Raw genomic sequence first — 16,653 nt, 5'->3', positions numbered from 1 at the left:
AGTAGATAAGGGGTAAGGGGTGCTGGCAAAACATCACTTACCGGTACCGTGAGTGAATTAGTAGAAGAAGCACTGATACTTTCATCACTGCCGGTCTCTTGATATAGGATATGATAATGTCTTATGACCCCATTAGGGTACCGGGGCGGTGTCCAACTAATTGAGACTGAATATGCGCCCCTTACTTGAGCACTGGGAGGTTCCATGTCTTCAGGCACAGCTTCTTGTGCACGAATTAAAGTCCATGGGCTTTTTACCGAACCTTTGCTGTTTTGGGCTGCGATACAGTATTCATATGCCGCGTAAGGAAAGAGTCCGTCTGAAGAGTCGTTAAATTCTAAAAGCCCTTCACTCCAAACAAACACAAGAGCAATTTCATGTTGATCAGCAAGACGTCTGCAAATAACGAATGACAACGCGATTAACCTTTGCCTAAACTTATCTAAATCAACACTGCATGTTTTATCAACAATTTTTATTTTTTATGTAGTAAATATTTATTTTTACAATACTGCAAGTCTAAAATGCGCAACCATGACATTTCATGCCATATATACAAACATAGAAACACACAATTTGATGGCAGATAAGAAGCATTTGGCTCATCTAGTCCTCATATATAACGACCAAAGCATCTTAATCTGGCCTAATCGTTTTTTGTTTTTTTTATATATATATATATATATTTTTTTTTTTATTTTTTTTATTATTATTATTATTTTTTAAATAGCATTACATAAGTTTATGAAATGTATAGGACAGTAAAATGTAAAAAATGAAAGATCATATTTAAGGTTTTCAGGATAAAATAAGTTCTATTCTTACAGGTTGAGGATTATGTGACAATAGGATGTTTCAATAAATGTCCAAACTTTGCTGAGGCAGATGGTGAAATCCAAGAAAATGGAATTTCAGGGTGATAAATTTTTAATTTGTCTTCAAATACAATTATTATAAGATGTCAAAGGTATTGTTTAATGACGTTGCTTCTGTTCAGCGCACTTTGAAATGCCTGCCTCACCAATGAGCTGAAGGAAATGGCGGGAAAAGCTCATTTCTCGAAGACAATGGCACAATTGACTTATACGCCAAGGAGAGAGACGTTCTCAAAGGTTTTCTGGAAACGCTGCCGACATGTATAGCTTCTCTAATAATTTCAGAAAAATAACAGTTTGTGAAGAATCACTGACTTCATTGCCTGCTGTGCGCACCACAAACTGTATGGAGTTGGGGGCCAGTCAACTAAAACCCATCTTTGTAACGTCTACTGCGCTGTTTGGAAAATGCTATGTAGACCTCATTCAGCTCCTGGAAAGGCGTGAAGTTTCAGACGAAAGGCATTAAAGTTATATTTAACCTTGACAAGTAACAGTTTGGGAGATAGCCGTCATGGATTTTGTTGATAAAGAAATATAATTTTATTTTGAATATGAACGCAACAAGTGTAGGCTAAATTTAAAGTTATTAATTCACTAAAAAGTCATGTCAGTCAAGTTAATGGTTAATGGTTCAATTGACTGATGTGATTTAAGCGGCATGCATTGGCACCCAGTCCTCATCTTCAGTCCAGGGAAATCATATTCAAGAAGACTGATGCTTAAAAAAAACACACACCTTAGTGCAGCAAATAGTAAAATGTATATATATATACCTATATGCATGGAGGACACATTGCATCTTTCTACCGTGATCACATCGGCCATGTATTCCGGGACACACATACATTTCACATGTTTCTGACCGGCACATGGAAAGTCCTACCAGGCATTATGCCTCGCTGAGTAGCCGGTTCCCTTCATTGAGTTTAGACACCCATCCTGCAGGGCTGTACTTTAAAAGCTCTAGGGGGTTGCTGTATTATGTCTAACCTCAGGAGAGATCTCTAAATAGACAGTAGCGTACCATTGGCCTAGGCTATCGACTGCATGTATTAAGTGGGTGATGTGGTCTCCCAGAGGAGTGCTAAGTTACTCGGGCACTCAGACCTGTGGTAGTAGGCTAGCATAAGGGGGACAAGTTGAACTAACAATAGGAGCAAGAGAATTTGGAGATAGAATGAGTATATACTGTGACAGTGTAAACCCCAGGGAGATGCTTAGTGTGGCATTTGGGTACAGGTGCTATCCAGATCGTAAATATGGGTCCCTGGGGTGGAGCAATTGGAGAGCAGGGTGGGCCAATGCTCCGTTTCCCCATGCTGTGGAAATTCCATGCCGGGTTTTCCAGGAGGCAAGAAGTCTGCAGGATCCGGTCCGGGATTTCTATGAGGCCGGCATCAGGCACAGGTGCTGGACATTAAAAACCCCTGGAGCCTGATACTCAGAGAGACTGTTGGGGGAAGAGGAAGTTCCCTGTGCTCCCAGGGCAAGGAGAGGCCCTGAAGAAGACAATCCCTGAGCCAAGTGAGGCAATACCTGCCTGGACTCTTTTGTGTGCTGTCTGGGGGAGGTTTTCCAGAGCCTGGCGTAGCTGGGTCTGGCTGGGAGGTTGAGGTAGTGGATGATTAGGCTGGTCAGTCTAGACCAGCATAGTTAAGTTAGAGAGGGCTCCAATTGGGAGCTAGGTTTTATTTTTATGATTTGTTTTTTGGGGTTTCAGCAATTACAAATAAAGTGCTGTTTTGGTTCAAAGCTGCTGTTCCTGACTCTGATTGCCCTAGAGGACTGTGCTTAGGACCCCTAAAAGTGACATGTATGGCCCTCATGCTACAGGGTTTGTCACATATGGTGGAGAATGCGGGCAAAGCACTGCTATGGTCTGTGGGCAGAAAGCAGGAACCAAGTGAACAACTGAGTGGATGCTAGTGACGAGTGCTACGCTGGATCCAGGAACCCCAAGTGTTGTGTGGCCTGAAGCTACCAAGCTGCAGTGGATGTGCCAGAAGTGATTACAGCTTAACCCGGAGGATTGAGTGAAAACACTTCAAAGACTGTTGCATGGTATGTGCCCTTGTATATTGCTGGCTGAAATACATATGCTTATGGAGGATGGCCTTGATGTGTTTGACGACTTATTGATGATCCGGACATGGATAAAAGTATGGTGTATCTGTGAAACCTGCAAACGAAAAGAATTTTGTCGCTATGGCCTGCTGGTAATTGCTTGATTACACACTGCAGAGGTAGAGATTAAAGACCTGGAGTACAATCTCTGGGATTTGTGTATTGCACTGACTGTTGGTCTAATGCAAGATGAGAAAAGGACCACAAAGCAGAAATAAAATGTCCTTTCCATGTTTCACACGCCAGCCAACCTGCAGTGGATATGTGGAACCACTGAAACTGGCACAAAAGGCATATATAAACTGTGCAGGGTCCTGTGTTGAGGCTCAGGAGTTAAAGGAGGAAATTGAATCCTTAAAGTGGCTGCACCAGGGTGAAGTCTCTGATTTGAACTTGCAGCTGAAAGAAGTAACCGATAAACTAGATGCTATCAAACAGAGAGACTATGAAATTAAGAGACTGACAGAGTTGAATGTTTGCTATGAAAAACTGAGTCGTGGTGACTGTAACAATGTGGCATGGACTACCAAGCTCAGGAAAGTAGAAGCTATGCCAAGAGATGAGCTGAATCAGTATGTGATTGAGCAGTCAAAGTATGTTGGGAAACAGATCTGCAAGAACAAAAAGCTGACTGATGAGTGTATGCTAAAAGAACATGAGTTAAAAGAGGTTAAAAAACAAGCAGCACAATTACAGGAGGAATTGCACCGAACTATTGGCCAGCTTGAGGGAGAAAACCTCACTTTGCAAAATGAAGTGGCTGCTTCTAGAGAAAAGCATTGTGTTGACCTGTCAGCAAAACTGCAAGAGATGCAACAGTTGCAGGAACAAAAGCTGGTGGTTGAAAAACGTCTCGCGGAGGTATCCCAGAAAGGTAAAGAGGATGCAGAGCGTGTATTTAGGCTCCTTTCTGAGAATAGCAGTGTGAATTTAACACTTGCAGTTGAGCGTCTAGAAAAAGTAAAGCTGCAGGAGACCGTAAAACAACTGCAAGATGAAATCCAGGCCTTGTTTAAAGCCAGTAAAGAGAACACTGAACTTCATAAGGCCAACATAGCACTAAAAGACAAGTATTTCCAGAAAAAGGCGGAACTGGAATCGTGCAAGGATCAGCTACAGGACGCAGACGCTCAACTAAAGCAAATGGAGGCAGCTATGCTTCTAAAAGAGGAGGATTTAGGATTGGCTATTCACAACAGAGATCAAGCTTTACAGGAGAGTGATATTATCCAACGTAACCAGGAAGCAATACTGAGTAACACAGAGCGGGACAAGCAAACTTTATTGAGGCAGGTTGCTGATATCCAGGCTGAGAGAGACAAAATGGCAGAGAGTCTGGAGAATGCCAAGACTTTGAGTGTAAAGCTTCAACAAGTTGGGCTTGAACTGGATAAAGACAATAAATCCCTCAGACATCAACTGGCAATATCAACCTTAGAGCTGAGAGAGGTGAAAGCAACCCTTGAGGAACAAAGGGTTACTGCAGTAGAAAAACATGTACTACTACAACTCCAGTTAGATGAGCTGGGTATACAGCTAGCTGAAGAAAGGGAGGCCAAGCTAGCTCTACAGAAACAGATTAAGGTCCAAGAGGAAATGGACAAGGTATCTGAAACGTCACAAATTGCACAAGCAGCAGGTGAGCAGCCACAATACAATACAAGCTGTCTGGTGGAAAAGAAGAATGGCATGGAAAATAACCATTATAGCCTAAGTGATGGAGGGACTATGCATGGTGCTGGAAGTACTGACCAACTAGCAGAGCAACATGACAGTAAGCTACTCCAGGGAGCAGGTGGTCCCAGGTCCAGCAGAAGCTCTACTTCAAAGGAGGAACCTTCTACAGGTGACAGTAAGGTCCATCCTTTACATGCATCTAGGGTAAAAGGACATAAAAATGGGCTTGGCATTAAAAGAAATGATGGTGAACATGCTACTGGGAAACAGCTGGAAGATGGTGTGCACTTGGCTGTATCATGTAGACCACGCAGGGTAGAACTTTTGGATGAGCACGCTCCAGTATTGTTCGTGTGTACAGAGAAGAGATGTGGCTGTGAAACGCGTTTCCTATTCACTGATGGCTGCAGAAACCCAGAAGGGCAGATTGATACAAGGAGACAGTCTCCAATCCCGGGACACGTTTATGGTGTGTGGAAAGGGAAGCCTCCTGATGCCCACCTAAGAGGGACGTCATCAGCAGAGCTGCTTAGTCCCATGGTCGCTCAGCCCCAGGGTTCTGAGCTGGTGGGGAGGATATGTGACAGTGTAAACCCCAGGGAGATGCTTAGTGTGGCATTTGGGTACAGGTGCTATCCAGATCGTAAATATGGGTCCCTGGGGTGGAGCAATTGGAGAGCAGGGTGGGCCAATGCTCCGTTTCCCCATGCTGTGGAAATTCCATGCCGGGTTTTCCAGGAGGCAAGAAGTCTGCAGGATCCGGTCCGGGATTTCTATGAGGCCAGCATCAGGCACAGGTGCTGGACATTAAAAACCCCTGGAGCCTGATACTCAGAGAGACTGTTGGGGGAAGAGGAAGTTCCCTGTACTCCCAGGGCAAGGAGAGGCCCTGAACAAGATCATCCCTGAGCCAAGTGAGGCAATACCTGCCTGGACTCTTTTGTGTGCTGTCTGGGGGAGGTTTTCCAGAGCCTGGCGTAGCTGGGTCTGGCTGGGAGGTTGAGGTAGTGGATGATTAGGCTGGTCAGTCTAGACCAGCATAGTTAAGTTAGAGAGGGCTCCAATTGGGAGCTAGGTTTTATTTTTATGATTTGTTTTTTGGGGTTTCAGCAATTACAAATAAAGTGCTGTTTTGGTTCAAAGCTGCTGTTCCTGACTCTGATTGCCCTAGAGGACTGTGCTTAGGACCCCTAAAAGTGACATGTATGGCCCTCATGCTACAGGGTTTGTCACAATACATATACAGAGTTATGGTGTTCGAGAGTGTGTGTTAGTGTCTCGTGTTAGAATTAGTCTATTAGTGTATGATGTTATAGTAAATGTATATCAGTGTATGATGTTAACATTGGTGTTTGTCAGGATTTGGTGTTTGTGTGTGTATGCGTTACTATACAGTGTTAGCATGAGAGTGTACATCAGTATATAGTGTTTTAGTGTGTATTGGTGTTGTTATGTGTGGGGCTGGGTGTTAGCGTGAGTGTGAGGATCAGCATTTGATGTGTGAGCCTAGGGTTCGTGGCCTGGGGGAGAGTAAGAGAGGGTAGAAGAAGAGAGAGGAGGAGGAAAGAGATTGCATTTATGTGTAAGGGTAGGGTGTTAAAGTAACTGGGTGTTAAAATGAGTGGGTGCAATTGTGCATGTGTTAGTTACGAAGATGGGCCACCAAAGCAATAAGCCACTAACCCAAGGAAGGAGCCACTAATCCAAGGAAGGAGCCACTAACCCAAGAAAGGAGCCACTAACTCTAGGATCACCCCTGTGGTTACCTTTACTTCTCCTGCAAACCAGGTTAGTTGCTGTTAATAATACAAAAGTGATTGTGTGGACATTTTGAACCATTATACAGATACATTGCCTTACATTGCTAGCAATTTTATTGCAGTGCTACATTGTGGCAAGAAGCTGCTGAATGAAATGTATTATTTGGTGTATTTGCTCACAAATTATTTTATTCCGTTCTCTCTGCGTGAGATGTTAGTCCTGGGATTTTAAGTTTGTTTTACGTTCTTCCATTTATAATAAGTATATGGGACAAATATGAAATTTTAATAAGATGGAATGGTATAGCTGTCAGCAATCATTCATAATTCTTGTAGAAGCAGTGACATTTTAATGTGCTTTTTAACTCAGTTTTCACTACACAAGTTGAACGTAAGAGCACAGGTATTAGCACACATTCTCGTGGAAGTGACAACAATCATCTTGGCTTTTGGTAGATAAAATTAATCATTTATGAGTTAGATTGAATTTACCGGAGACTGAGAGGGAGATATATATTTTTTTCTTTTAAATAAATGGAAGGCGTGAAAAAAATGTGTTTATTTGCTTTGTACATACAGAACAATATTCATACATTAATGCAGCAGCCTGGTAAGTGCAATAGACCGCTGAATGCTCGCTTTAATCAGCCATATATTCCTTGTATCCTTTATTGATAACAATAATTAACCCTTGCAATTTTATTTTATTTAGGGTTCTTTAAACTTTATTTCTCATGCATTTATGTCTTGTTCATGAGCTTATAAGGGGTACAGCATGTCCAGTTATGGGGGCAAATAATATTTGGGCTTTTTAGAAAGCCCCCATAAGTAGCACAGAATGGCTTCATTCATGGTGTATATGACTCCTAAAATCCTTCTATCTAGATACAAATCTAGTTATGTATCTTAACCTTCTGACCTCACAAATTAAATTGGCTTTTTTAACTACAAAACTTGGATCTTAATAAATTAAATGATATCTCACTCGCTTTGTAAGTCCAGGAACACCCTTAGTAGTGATTAGTACAGCTATCAGTAACACTTGTATATAAAAGTATGACAAGTGCATTTCCCAGCCTATAGCAGCCGGTGTGAGTGCGAGATGAATTATTCTTATTAAATGGACTGTCTCACTGAGAATAGATGTTGAGTTCTTTAATATACATTCAAAAAAAAAAAACATAATAATGAAACACTTACCTGCGACCTAGCTGCAGAAGATGTTATTCTTCTCAATAATCCAACATTTCCTGCCACTGATTGGCTGATTGAAGCTGCCAATCAGTGGCAGAAAAGTGCTTCCATTGAAATCAATAGGAGCTCAAGAAATCATCTCCTGCGCTGCAAATAGCTGACGGGTGAGGGGAAAGGACAAACACATGAAAATGTATCACATAGCTATCATATGCATTAGCTAGGCTGCAGCTTCTATGCATATTAAAGCACTCAACATTCCACTTCTACAGTCCCAGAAATAAGAACAATTCGCCTCGCACGCACAGGCCGCTATAGGCTGGGAAATGCATATGATGGTTGGGGTGTCCCTTTAATGAAAAGAATTGCGTGCAATCATTGCAAAAAAAAGGAAAGAACTCAAGAAAAAAATGTATCCAATCGTGATGGTGAACTAGAAATAAATGCAGGGACTTTTATCTAACGTTTTAGTAATCTGACAGCAATCCTGTGACTAGTTTCTTTGGCGATGAAATGGTTAATCATCTTTGTAAGTCATGCCGGGGCAGAATGCGGATAGGGTGATATGGGGTATTTTAATGGCCTGCTTATCCACAAGTCTCACCTAAAAAAAAAAAAAAGGGGGACATTTGGTCCCCCCGAATGCCAATAAAGGAAAGTCTGCTGCCACATTCGATTCTCTTCCTCAATTTTATGCAGCGATCAGACAAAGATTTAATATTGTTGTTGTGTAAGAACATTTAAACTTCAGAAGGAATAACTGCCAAGTGATTCATGCTTATGTCGACGAATATAACGATTGTATCTGAAGCCCCTGTGCGCCATTTTCACTTCACTTGAAATAAAAAACAAAATGTATCTGTGTCAGTCAGTGCCCTTCCGCTGTACTCAGAGGTATCAAACAGGCTACAATTATGATTGTGAAGTGATTGTGTCTCATTCCAAGAAGGTTTATTGCTTTTGAGTCGGCAAGGCAGTAACACATTCTGCTTCATATTACACTTTATATCATTGTTTGGCTGTGACTGGAATAATCAAATGGCATCAAATGCTGTCAAATTCAATTTACTGTATTTTGCCCTGATGCCGCCTCGCTCTATTATATTTCCTGATTTTCTTTCTCTTACAAAGTTGCCGTGGAATAGCAGTTGTAAGTATTAGCTTCATTTACAGCAATCAACGAAAGCGAAGGAGCCACGTCTTTCGGGGGTTAACTCTTTGGGAGCCAGAGGAATTGGCGGCACAATACAACGCGCTGCTTCATACTGCTGGCGCGCAAAAAGGTTATACAGAGACGTCCTAGTGGTCTACGGTCATTCATGGGGGGGAAAAAACAAATCCCAATTGTCCCTGTTTAGAAGGGATAGTCCTTCTGTCCCTCTTTCCTCCCTTGATGTTGCTCTTTTCTAGGAGCTCAAAATGTTTGGTGGGTCCCACAGGGTTCTACAGCCCTAAAAGTCACAATAATGTGTATAGCAATGGTTAAAAAAGTAGTTTGAAACCTAAATTGTGTAAATAAAATAATTTAAATTTCTTACTCCATCACATAAATAGCTACTAACAAGTGTTAAAAATGTTCTTCAATATCTTGCTCATAACTCTAAACAAACCCAATTATGTCCCTCTTTGACCGTTGAACGTCTGGTTCAGAATGTACTCAAAGGGTCTAGTTAATGTGATCTTTCACTATCACTTTCAATCAGTAAATACTTGCCATGTGTTTATTGATTATTATACATCATTGACGTTCCTGCTGTTTTATGTTCTATGCTAAAGCATTCTCTAGGGCTTCTTCTGTGGACCTCTGTGTAGACTACGTGGGTGAAGCCCAGCTACATTCATGTCTAAACCAAACCTCGACGTGAGAATCCAATGGTGGATATGTAAACATGCACAGACATCTAGCTCCATCCCAGGCCAAAAGGCCTAACAACATAGGCTAAAAGGCATAGAACGTGTATATTAAGATGTATATGAAATCAATTTAATAAAGCAAGATTAATGAAATAATTTGACACTGCGTGGAGCTTGCTGCACTTGCTTCTGTGGAACAAGGATACATTAGTATTGAGTAATTGCTCCAATGGGTTGTCACATACATAGGACAATTGGCAGGAACATTCAGATAGTTTCCATGGTAATTGCTCTACATTTAAAAATTTTCTCCAGAATTAGAGTCTACAGTAACACAGTTTTATCAAATCAGATGATTATCCTTAACTACCAGTGATAAAAATGAGAGCCAATCCTGATGGCACTACCTGATTTAACTGATGCAGTCAATTTAGTTTACATTTGAAATAATTTAAATGGTAACAATAAGGTTAATCATTTACCTGTGAATGTAGTATTTGGTTATGATTCCATTTGGTTTCTTAGGTGGCTTCCATGTAACCTTGATGGACTTTGCATCATCCGCTGAAACAACTGGGGGATCGAGTTCCTCTGGAGCAGCTTCCTCAGTTAAAGCAGACACTGAATACCCAGCGCCACAACCTCCTATGTATAATGCAAAGGATAATGGACAATAAAGTGTCATAACACATATCAGTTGCACATTACTAGGCATCCATGTGATGTGCCACACTTTTACCAGTAAGCTACAACGCTGGACATTAGTAAACTGGAAGTTGGAAGCATGAAATTGTATCTTGCCACAAAGATTCAGGATGCCCCTGAGGTCCAAACTTTCTCAGGTTTCTGTTCATACTTTATGATTGTGTGGCTGGAGGAGGACAAAGGCTTAAAGACATAACTGGTTGAAGAACCCCCACTCTCTAAGTGAGCAAATCCTCTTGATAAATGTGGAGAGCTGTGTGAGGAAGTTCAACTCACCTGCCCACTAGACAAGCTGGGTCGAGGTCAGGTTCCTTCTCTACCATACAGCATAAAGAATGCCACCAAAATGTTGCATTTCAGCTTTTATTTATTTATATTAACAATGTTTATTAACAATTTTTACCCATCCCGGATATGTGAGGTTGTTGCTCAGACTGTGTAGTCTCTTGATACTGTGAGGACTGAAGTTCCCACTCCAAATGGCTCTGGTTGTGTTTGCTCCCATTCATGACTAACCATGCCCCGTGAGGGTATAATGGGGCATTCTTACCATTTTGACAGGCTTGTATTCTTATGTCATACTGGGTATGCGGCTTGAGATTTTTTAAAACAATGAAGTTTTCTTCTCCAGCTGAATAAACCTCTGATTCCATTCTGCCAGCATTCAGCAAAACATTAAATGCCAAAGGGATACTGGTACTAAAAACACCTAATAAAGGGCAGAAATAGAATGACGTTATATCGGAATGTTCATGAAAACATTTAGCATCTTCTAGTAGGTCATTCCATTGTGTGCACTGCAATGCACTATGCCAATTACTTGTTATATTTATTTAAATCGTTTTTTAACCATTCTCCTGTAAGCTATTTACAATTATTGACAATCTCCATTATTGTGGCATAAATGTATGAGCAATTTCAGCTCCAAATGTAGAATACATCTGATGAAGCTACCTAGGTAGTCTCCAAAGCTTGCAATCTATTATACTTCAGTTAGCCAATAAAGCTATCATCTTTCCTAAATTTGCTCTTTTTCTTACACCTTTCTTGTACACCTTTTACATATTTTTTGGAAGTGTGAATGCTAAGCCTTAGGGTTTTACATACTCTTGTGTTCATAAATATTTTTCAGCATCTACGAATAGTGCAAATATGACCAAGTGAACCAATTTATCCTGGCAGGCTAGTTATCCGGAGTAGAATGACATTCTGCCAAAAGACATTTCCATGTTCACTAAAGAACGAGGATTTACACTGTTAATATTCCCGGCACGGCACCTTTCCATAATTTACAAGTAGACGCTGATAGGCTATTTAACATTTATGAACTTACAATGTAATCAAAAATTCATTATTCTCCTAACAAATAAATAGTTGATATTTCTCTGATTTTTTTGAGTGGACTCTTGTACGAGGAATGAGCTCAGAACGAACATACCTCACTAAATGTTTACGGCTGTCTAGCTTGGATACAATTTGTCAGAGAATCTGAAATCTAAATTATTTAAGTAGCTTCTATAGCACAGAACTATCTCATATCCTTGTGTAGCCATTTTGAATCAGTTGCTTATGTTTTTGCTTTTAATGACATTCAAGGTGTTTAACCTTGTTAATGGCATCATGCAAATCATCACAAGACAATTTAATGTATTGAATACTAACTTAAAAATAACATCAGAAATAATGAATGTGCTGAAAATCATTTGTTCAAATTATATTTATATCTTAATATTTTATTTTTCATAAATTTAGACACTTCACATATTACTTTTATTTCAGGTGGCAATATGAATGTAAGATGAGTGCTGGTACGGACGTCACCATCAAAACATTTTTATTAAATAAAGATTTTCGTGCAAGAGGGAGCTGTCTCATAATTTCAATTTAGATGGCACCTTCAAGACTGGGTTTTTAAACGTGAGATACAAAGTGTCATTTCTTTTCCTTTCTCTGGACGTTCGTCGATGCACAGGTTAGCTTGTTCATGAACAAGAAGCAGGTATTATTAAGTCTTATAAAGTGTATGTTTCCATCCCTGAATTTGGGGGAATCTGAGACACAAAGCACGGTGTGCTAAATAGGGAGCTCTATTACATGTTATATTATAATATATATTATAGGGAAGAACAGAGAGGCTTCAGTGCATTATCTAAAAAAAAATCCCAAAGGGATTCTTAAACATTAATGTAACATTAACATTTACAGTAACATTTGTATACTGTGTTAATATTTACTTTTTTAATAGAGTCTGTCGATGATATGGAGCGACAAAATAACAGTCACACAAAAAAAATTTAAAAACTATTGACAACCATGTGATAAACATCGCATGCTTATTGACAAACAAGAGCGTATGGTCCGTGAACCTGTGTGTTCTTGAGGTCATCGAGGTTGACAACACTTAATATTTGAAACTCGTGGATTAGATCCAGCAGGAATTGTAGCAGGAAGGCTAATGAGGCATTAAGAAAAAAAAATGAAAACAAAATGCAAGAGAAAAAAAAAAAATTATGTATCTATAGTTGCCAATATTTACCTTATTAAAAAAAGTTGACCTTTCAAAATACGCTTTAATCAGAGGCATGGCATGTATGTATTGATGTATGTATTGATGTATATATTGATGTATATGTTGATGTGGACGATTTACCTGGAGAATCCCAAGCGACGTATATTGTATGCGGCCCAAGCACCGTGATATTATACGGCAAAGGAATATCTTGTGGTGTTTCAGCTGGAGTCTCAGTTACATAAAGTTCGCTAATGCCTCTTCCTCCTTCGGTACTTGCTTCCAATTGGTAAGAGTACCTGAAAAGACAGCATTTAATGAAAAATGATCACTTTAACTAGTAGGGTTCACAAGTCATCATATTAATGTAATATTTATTACAATAGCCATCGATGGGATAAATGCGATATAAAATGAACACCCTGCTGAAAGATTGCCCCAGCCTCTAGCTGTTTTTGTTGAGGCACTTTTAAGGAGGCATAGTTGCCAACAGTCTTGATTTATACAGGACAGTTCTAACAGCAAAACCTATGCCCCGATTTTTGGCTTCTGCATTTGTGAATAGGGCAGAGCTGGAGGCATGGTATTGAGTCCCATCTTGCCCCATTGTATATGAAACATACATGGTGATGCCATGATCCCCTATGCCCCGTGAAGGGGTTCTGTCCTGAGTTTGCTATACACAGAGATATGGCTTTTTGGAAGTACCATAAGATGACAAATGGTTGCTTTCATCAATAAGTTTCCCATACAGTTATTAGAAGTTTTTTTTTTTTTTTTTTTTTTTTGGAAGCCCGAGGTGCGTGCTCCTTTGGTGCCGCATTCTGTGCACAAGGCAGCAGAAGCCAGACTACGATACCGAGTTCCCTCACGGAGAACTCGGACAAATTCCAACCCCCCCCATGGGAGGGTCGGATCTTGAGTCTCACCCCGAAGAGTGAGACTCCTTGCTGGCCTTCTTGAAGAGAGGAAAGGGCCAGAAGGCTCCAATCCTCCTCCAGCAAAGTCCAGGCTTCACTGCCTCTTAAAAAGAAAACAGTGTCCAAAAACGAAGTGACAAAATCGTGTGCCATAGAATTGTGGGGGCCAAGCCGTGAATTTCGAAAACCGTGAATCAAAAGGGAAGTAAATTAATTGGCACTCGTGCAAAACGAAGTGAATTATATAAATAAAGAAAATAATTTAGGGACAAGCCATTTCTGGCCTGCCGGATTCAAAAATAATTCTCAACCCCAAGACCTGATGGTACATGGGGCCGAGTAGTGCTGGAAGGCCGCCAGTGGAAACGTGCGCTCACCGTGTGCAGTGGCGTGCAATACCACACACGGTGACTCCGGCATTTCTGCCAGGGCAATTTCACCTCGGGTTCCATTGCTTTCACGAACCCTAAGGCCAGAGGATCAGTGTCATCTCCCCCCCACCACAAGAGAGACTACACTTGATCTTAGCCAAAAGGCCGAGAAGCGATTAGAAGTACCGTATTTGCTCGATTATAAGACGACCCACCAAAATCTGAATATTAACTTATGGGGGGGGGGTTTAACACAGGAGGATCCAGGTCCCCTGCATCGCTGCGGGTGATCTGGATCTTAGTCTCATAATCAGACCTATTTGAGGTCTGATTATAAGACGAGAGGTATTTTTCAGAGCATTTGCTCTGGAAAAAACCTCGTCTTATAATCGAGCAAATACGGTATTATCAAACACTTGTCTACAGACACCAGACAAGCCAGAAGGTTTGTTTTTCCCTCAGAAATCTCATGGTGCTGCCACAACCACAAAGTATTCTGGGTAGGCGCATCCAAATAAGGTTATCAATTATCACCTTTTGCCTCTATATCCACTTTATACATGGATCCCTTGAAAGTAATTGCCGGCTGTACAAGACAGCCTTTAGACAAAACTTAAGAAGAGGTGCAATAGCCAGATCACCGCTCATGGACAGCTTTTTTTATTGAAGCCCCAAGGTTTGTTATGAAGAAAACCAGGAAGAAAAAAAAAAAAAAAAAAAAAGTTCCAGTGCCAAAGTGCCATAAGGCCACCAGGTCCCCTTCTGTGTTTTCTTCAGGGGTCGCACTCCCAAAGGTGCTGCGACCCCTTCCTTCCCTCCACGGCCATAAGGCCTGCAGGAGGGCCGGATCTTCTTGGCTCCTCCCCGCAAGGATTGGGGCCACTGAAATAGTTGTTTGGAGGAGGGGGGGCTGCTCAGAAGAGCTACCTGACCCCTCTCCTCACCAGAAAAGCCGGACCTTTAGGGGACCGGGCTCCACCATGGCTTTTCAGTGTTTGTCGTGTCTGTCCATCACATCATAGTTTTGTATAAATAATCTCAAATACAAAAAAAATATATCAAAAAAGTAAAAACACATGTGCACCGTGAAAAAAACCCCAATACAACCATGTGGCAATATAAAAAACACTCCTCGTGGAAGCCCCAGCGTTACTAGCTGGTGTGATAAAAATTGATCACATGCACTGCACACCGAGCAAGAAGGCTGGGGCTGGTGCATGCAAAAATGAGAGTGCATGTAGGAGTCCAAGGCCCTAAAAGGGGCTTACCAGCATTTGACACATGGAAGGGTACAGTGTGCCCAACACCACACTAACACCCGTTGCGCAGCACCCAGTCCTGAACCAAGGACCGAGACCAAAAAACAGCCTCAGAGCTTCATGCATTCCCAGCTCTAAAAACAAAGGGCCAAGCCTTCCCTCTTTCACAGGCTCTCACTTGAGCTTAGCCAAAAAGCTGAGAAGCATCAGCATGAGGTCGCAATATTGGTTTAATAGTTAAGGCTTGGGGGTAGCCAAGAAATACCATTACATAAGTTATGGTGGGTAAAGGTGATGGAAACCCTTCCACTAGAATTAAGGGGGTAGTAGAAGTATTATTAAACACTCATCTACAGACACCGGACAAGCCAGAAGGTTTGTTTTTCCCTCAGAAATCTCATGGTGCTGCCACAACCACAAGGGATTCTGGGTAGACGCATGCAAATAAGGTGATAATTGTTACCTTTTGCATGCGCCTGTCTGGTGTCTGTAGATGTGTCTTTAATGCTTCTACTACCCCTTAAATATAAGTGGAAGGGTCTTCCATCACCTTTACCAACCATAACTTATGTAATGCCATACAGTTATTGATATTTAGTTTTTTTCTGTGAGCTATTCACTAAACTTGGTAGTTTTGTGTGTTCTCTGTACCAGTATAACCAATGCAAACAGGGACGACTTTTTTGCTTTCAGATATTTGTTTCCATGGTTTCATGATACATTGGGATGTGCATGTCAAAGCAAAGGGGCCCAGTACTCTCAGCCAAGATAAAGGAAGTTTTCCTTAAAAATCTCTATCTAAAATCTTCAATGACCTGTAACACAAAAATGGTTTTTTGCCCCCTATCTTCTCCATACTGTCGGGCTGCATCTGTTAACCCCTTAAGGACAATGGGCGGTCCCTAAACCCATTGAAAACAATGCATATTGAGCACGTACATGTACGGGCTTTGTCATTAAGGGGTTAAAATAATACTTTGTATCGGTGGTGCGTTAGCTTCTGGGCAACAACACTTATTGTTGATATACCTGCCCTATCTAAGCTTTATTTTCGTAAAAATCATTAGATTTTTGTAATGTACCTTTAAACATCTAAATATATCCATTAATATATTATGAATAAGACACTTTATTGATATAAAATGTACTAAAGAAAAAAATAATGAATGACACCTCGCCTTCCTGTATCTAAATACATTAATGCTACTTTATATCTACAGGAAGAATAAAAATATCTTGACGTTGATAACATCTGTGGATTATTTCTTTATTGATTCAAACAAGAAGAAACAAATCAAAGGATCAAGTAAAGTTTTCACTTTCTATGTCGAAAAGTAAAATAAAAGCTTTCTTCATTTTTTATGGGTGATCTGGTTTTATTTCAGAATTGCCGTAAAAGTAA

General features: G+C 40.8%; 1 protein-coding gene and 1 pseudogene across 1 annotated transcript in view; both read right to left on the bottom strand.

Annotated features, from left to right (window-relative positions):
* The window catches only part of USH2A (usherin), a 266,301-nt gene that overhangs the window by 43,246 nt on the left and 206,402 nt on the right, over positions 1-16,653 (bottom strand). The window contains exons 58-61 of the mRNA XM_053459159.1: positions 12,843-13,000; positions 10,743-10,901; positions 9,970-10,132; positions 42-396 (exon numbers count right to left, since the gene is read on the bottom strand). Coding sequence (XP_053315134.1) covers positions 42-396; positions 9,970-10,132; positions 10,743-10,901; positions 12,843-13,000 — 835 coding nt within the window. The remainder of the gene's footprint in view (positions 1-41; positions 397-9,969; positions 10,133-10,742; positions 10,902-12,842; positions 13,001-16,653) is intronic.
* On the bottom strand, positions 13,989-14,169 carry LOC128487849 (uncharacterized; annotated as a pseudogene).

This window comes from Spea bombifrons, chromosome 3, assembly GCF_027358695.1.
Source record: "Spea bombifrons isolate aSpeBom1 chromosome 3, aSpeBom1.2.pri, whole genome shotgun sequence".
NCBI classification, from domain to species: Eukaryota; Metazoa; Chordata; class Amphibia; order Anura; family Pelobatidae; genus Spea; species Spea bombifrons.
Note: the sequence above shows the minus strand (reverse complement) of the source record. Positions and strands in the feature narration are given on the sequence as shown.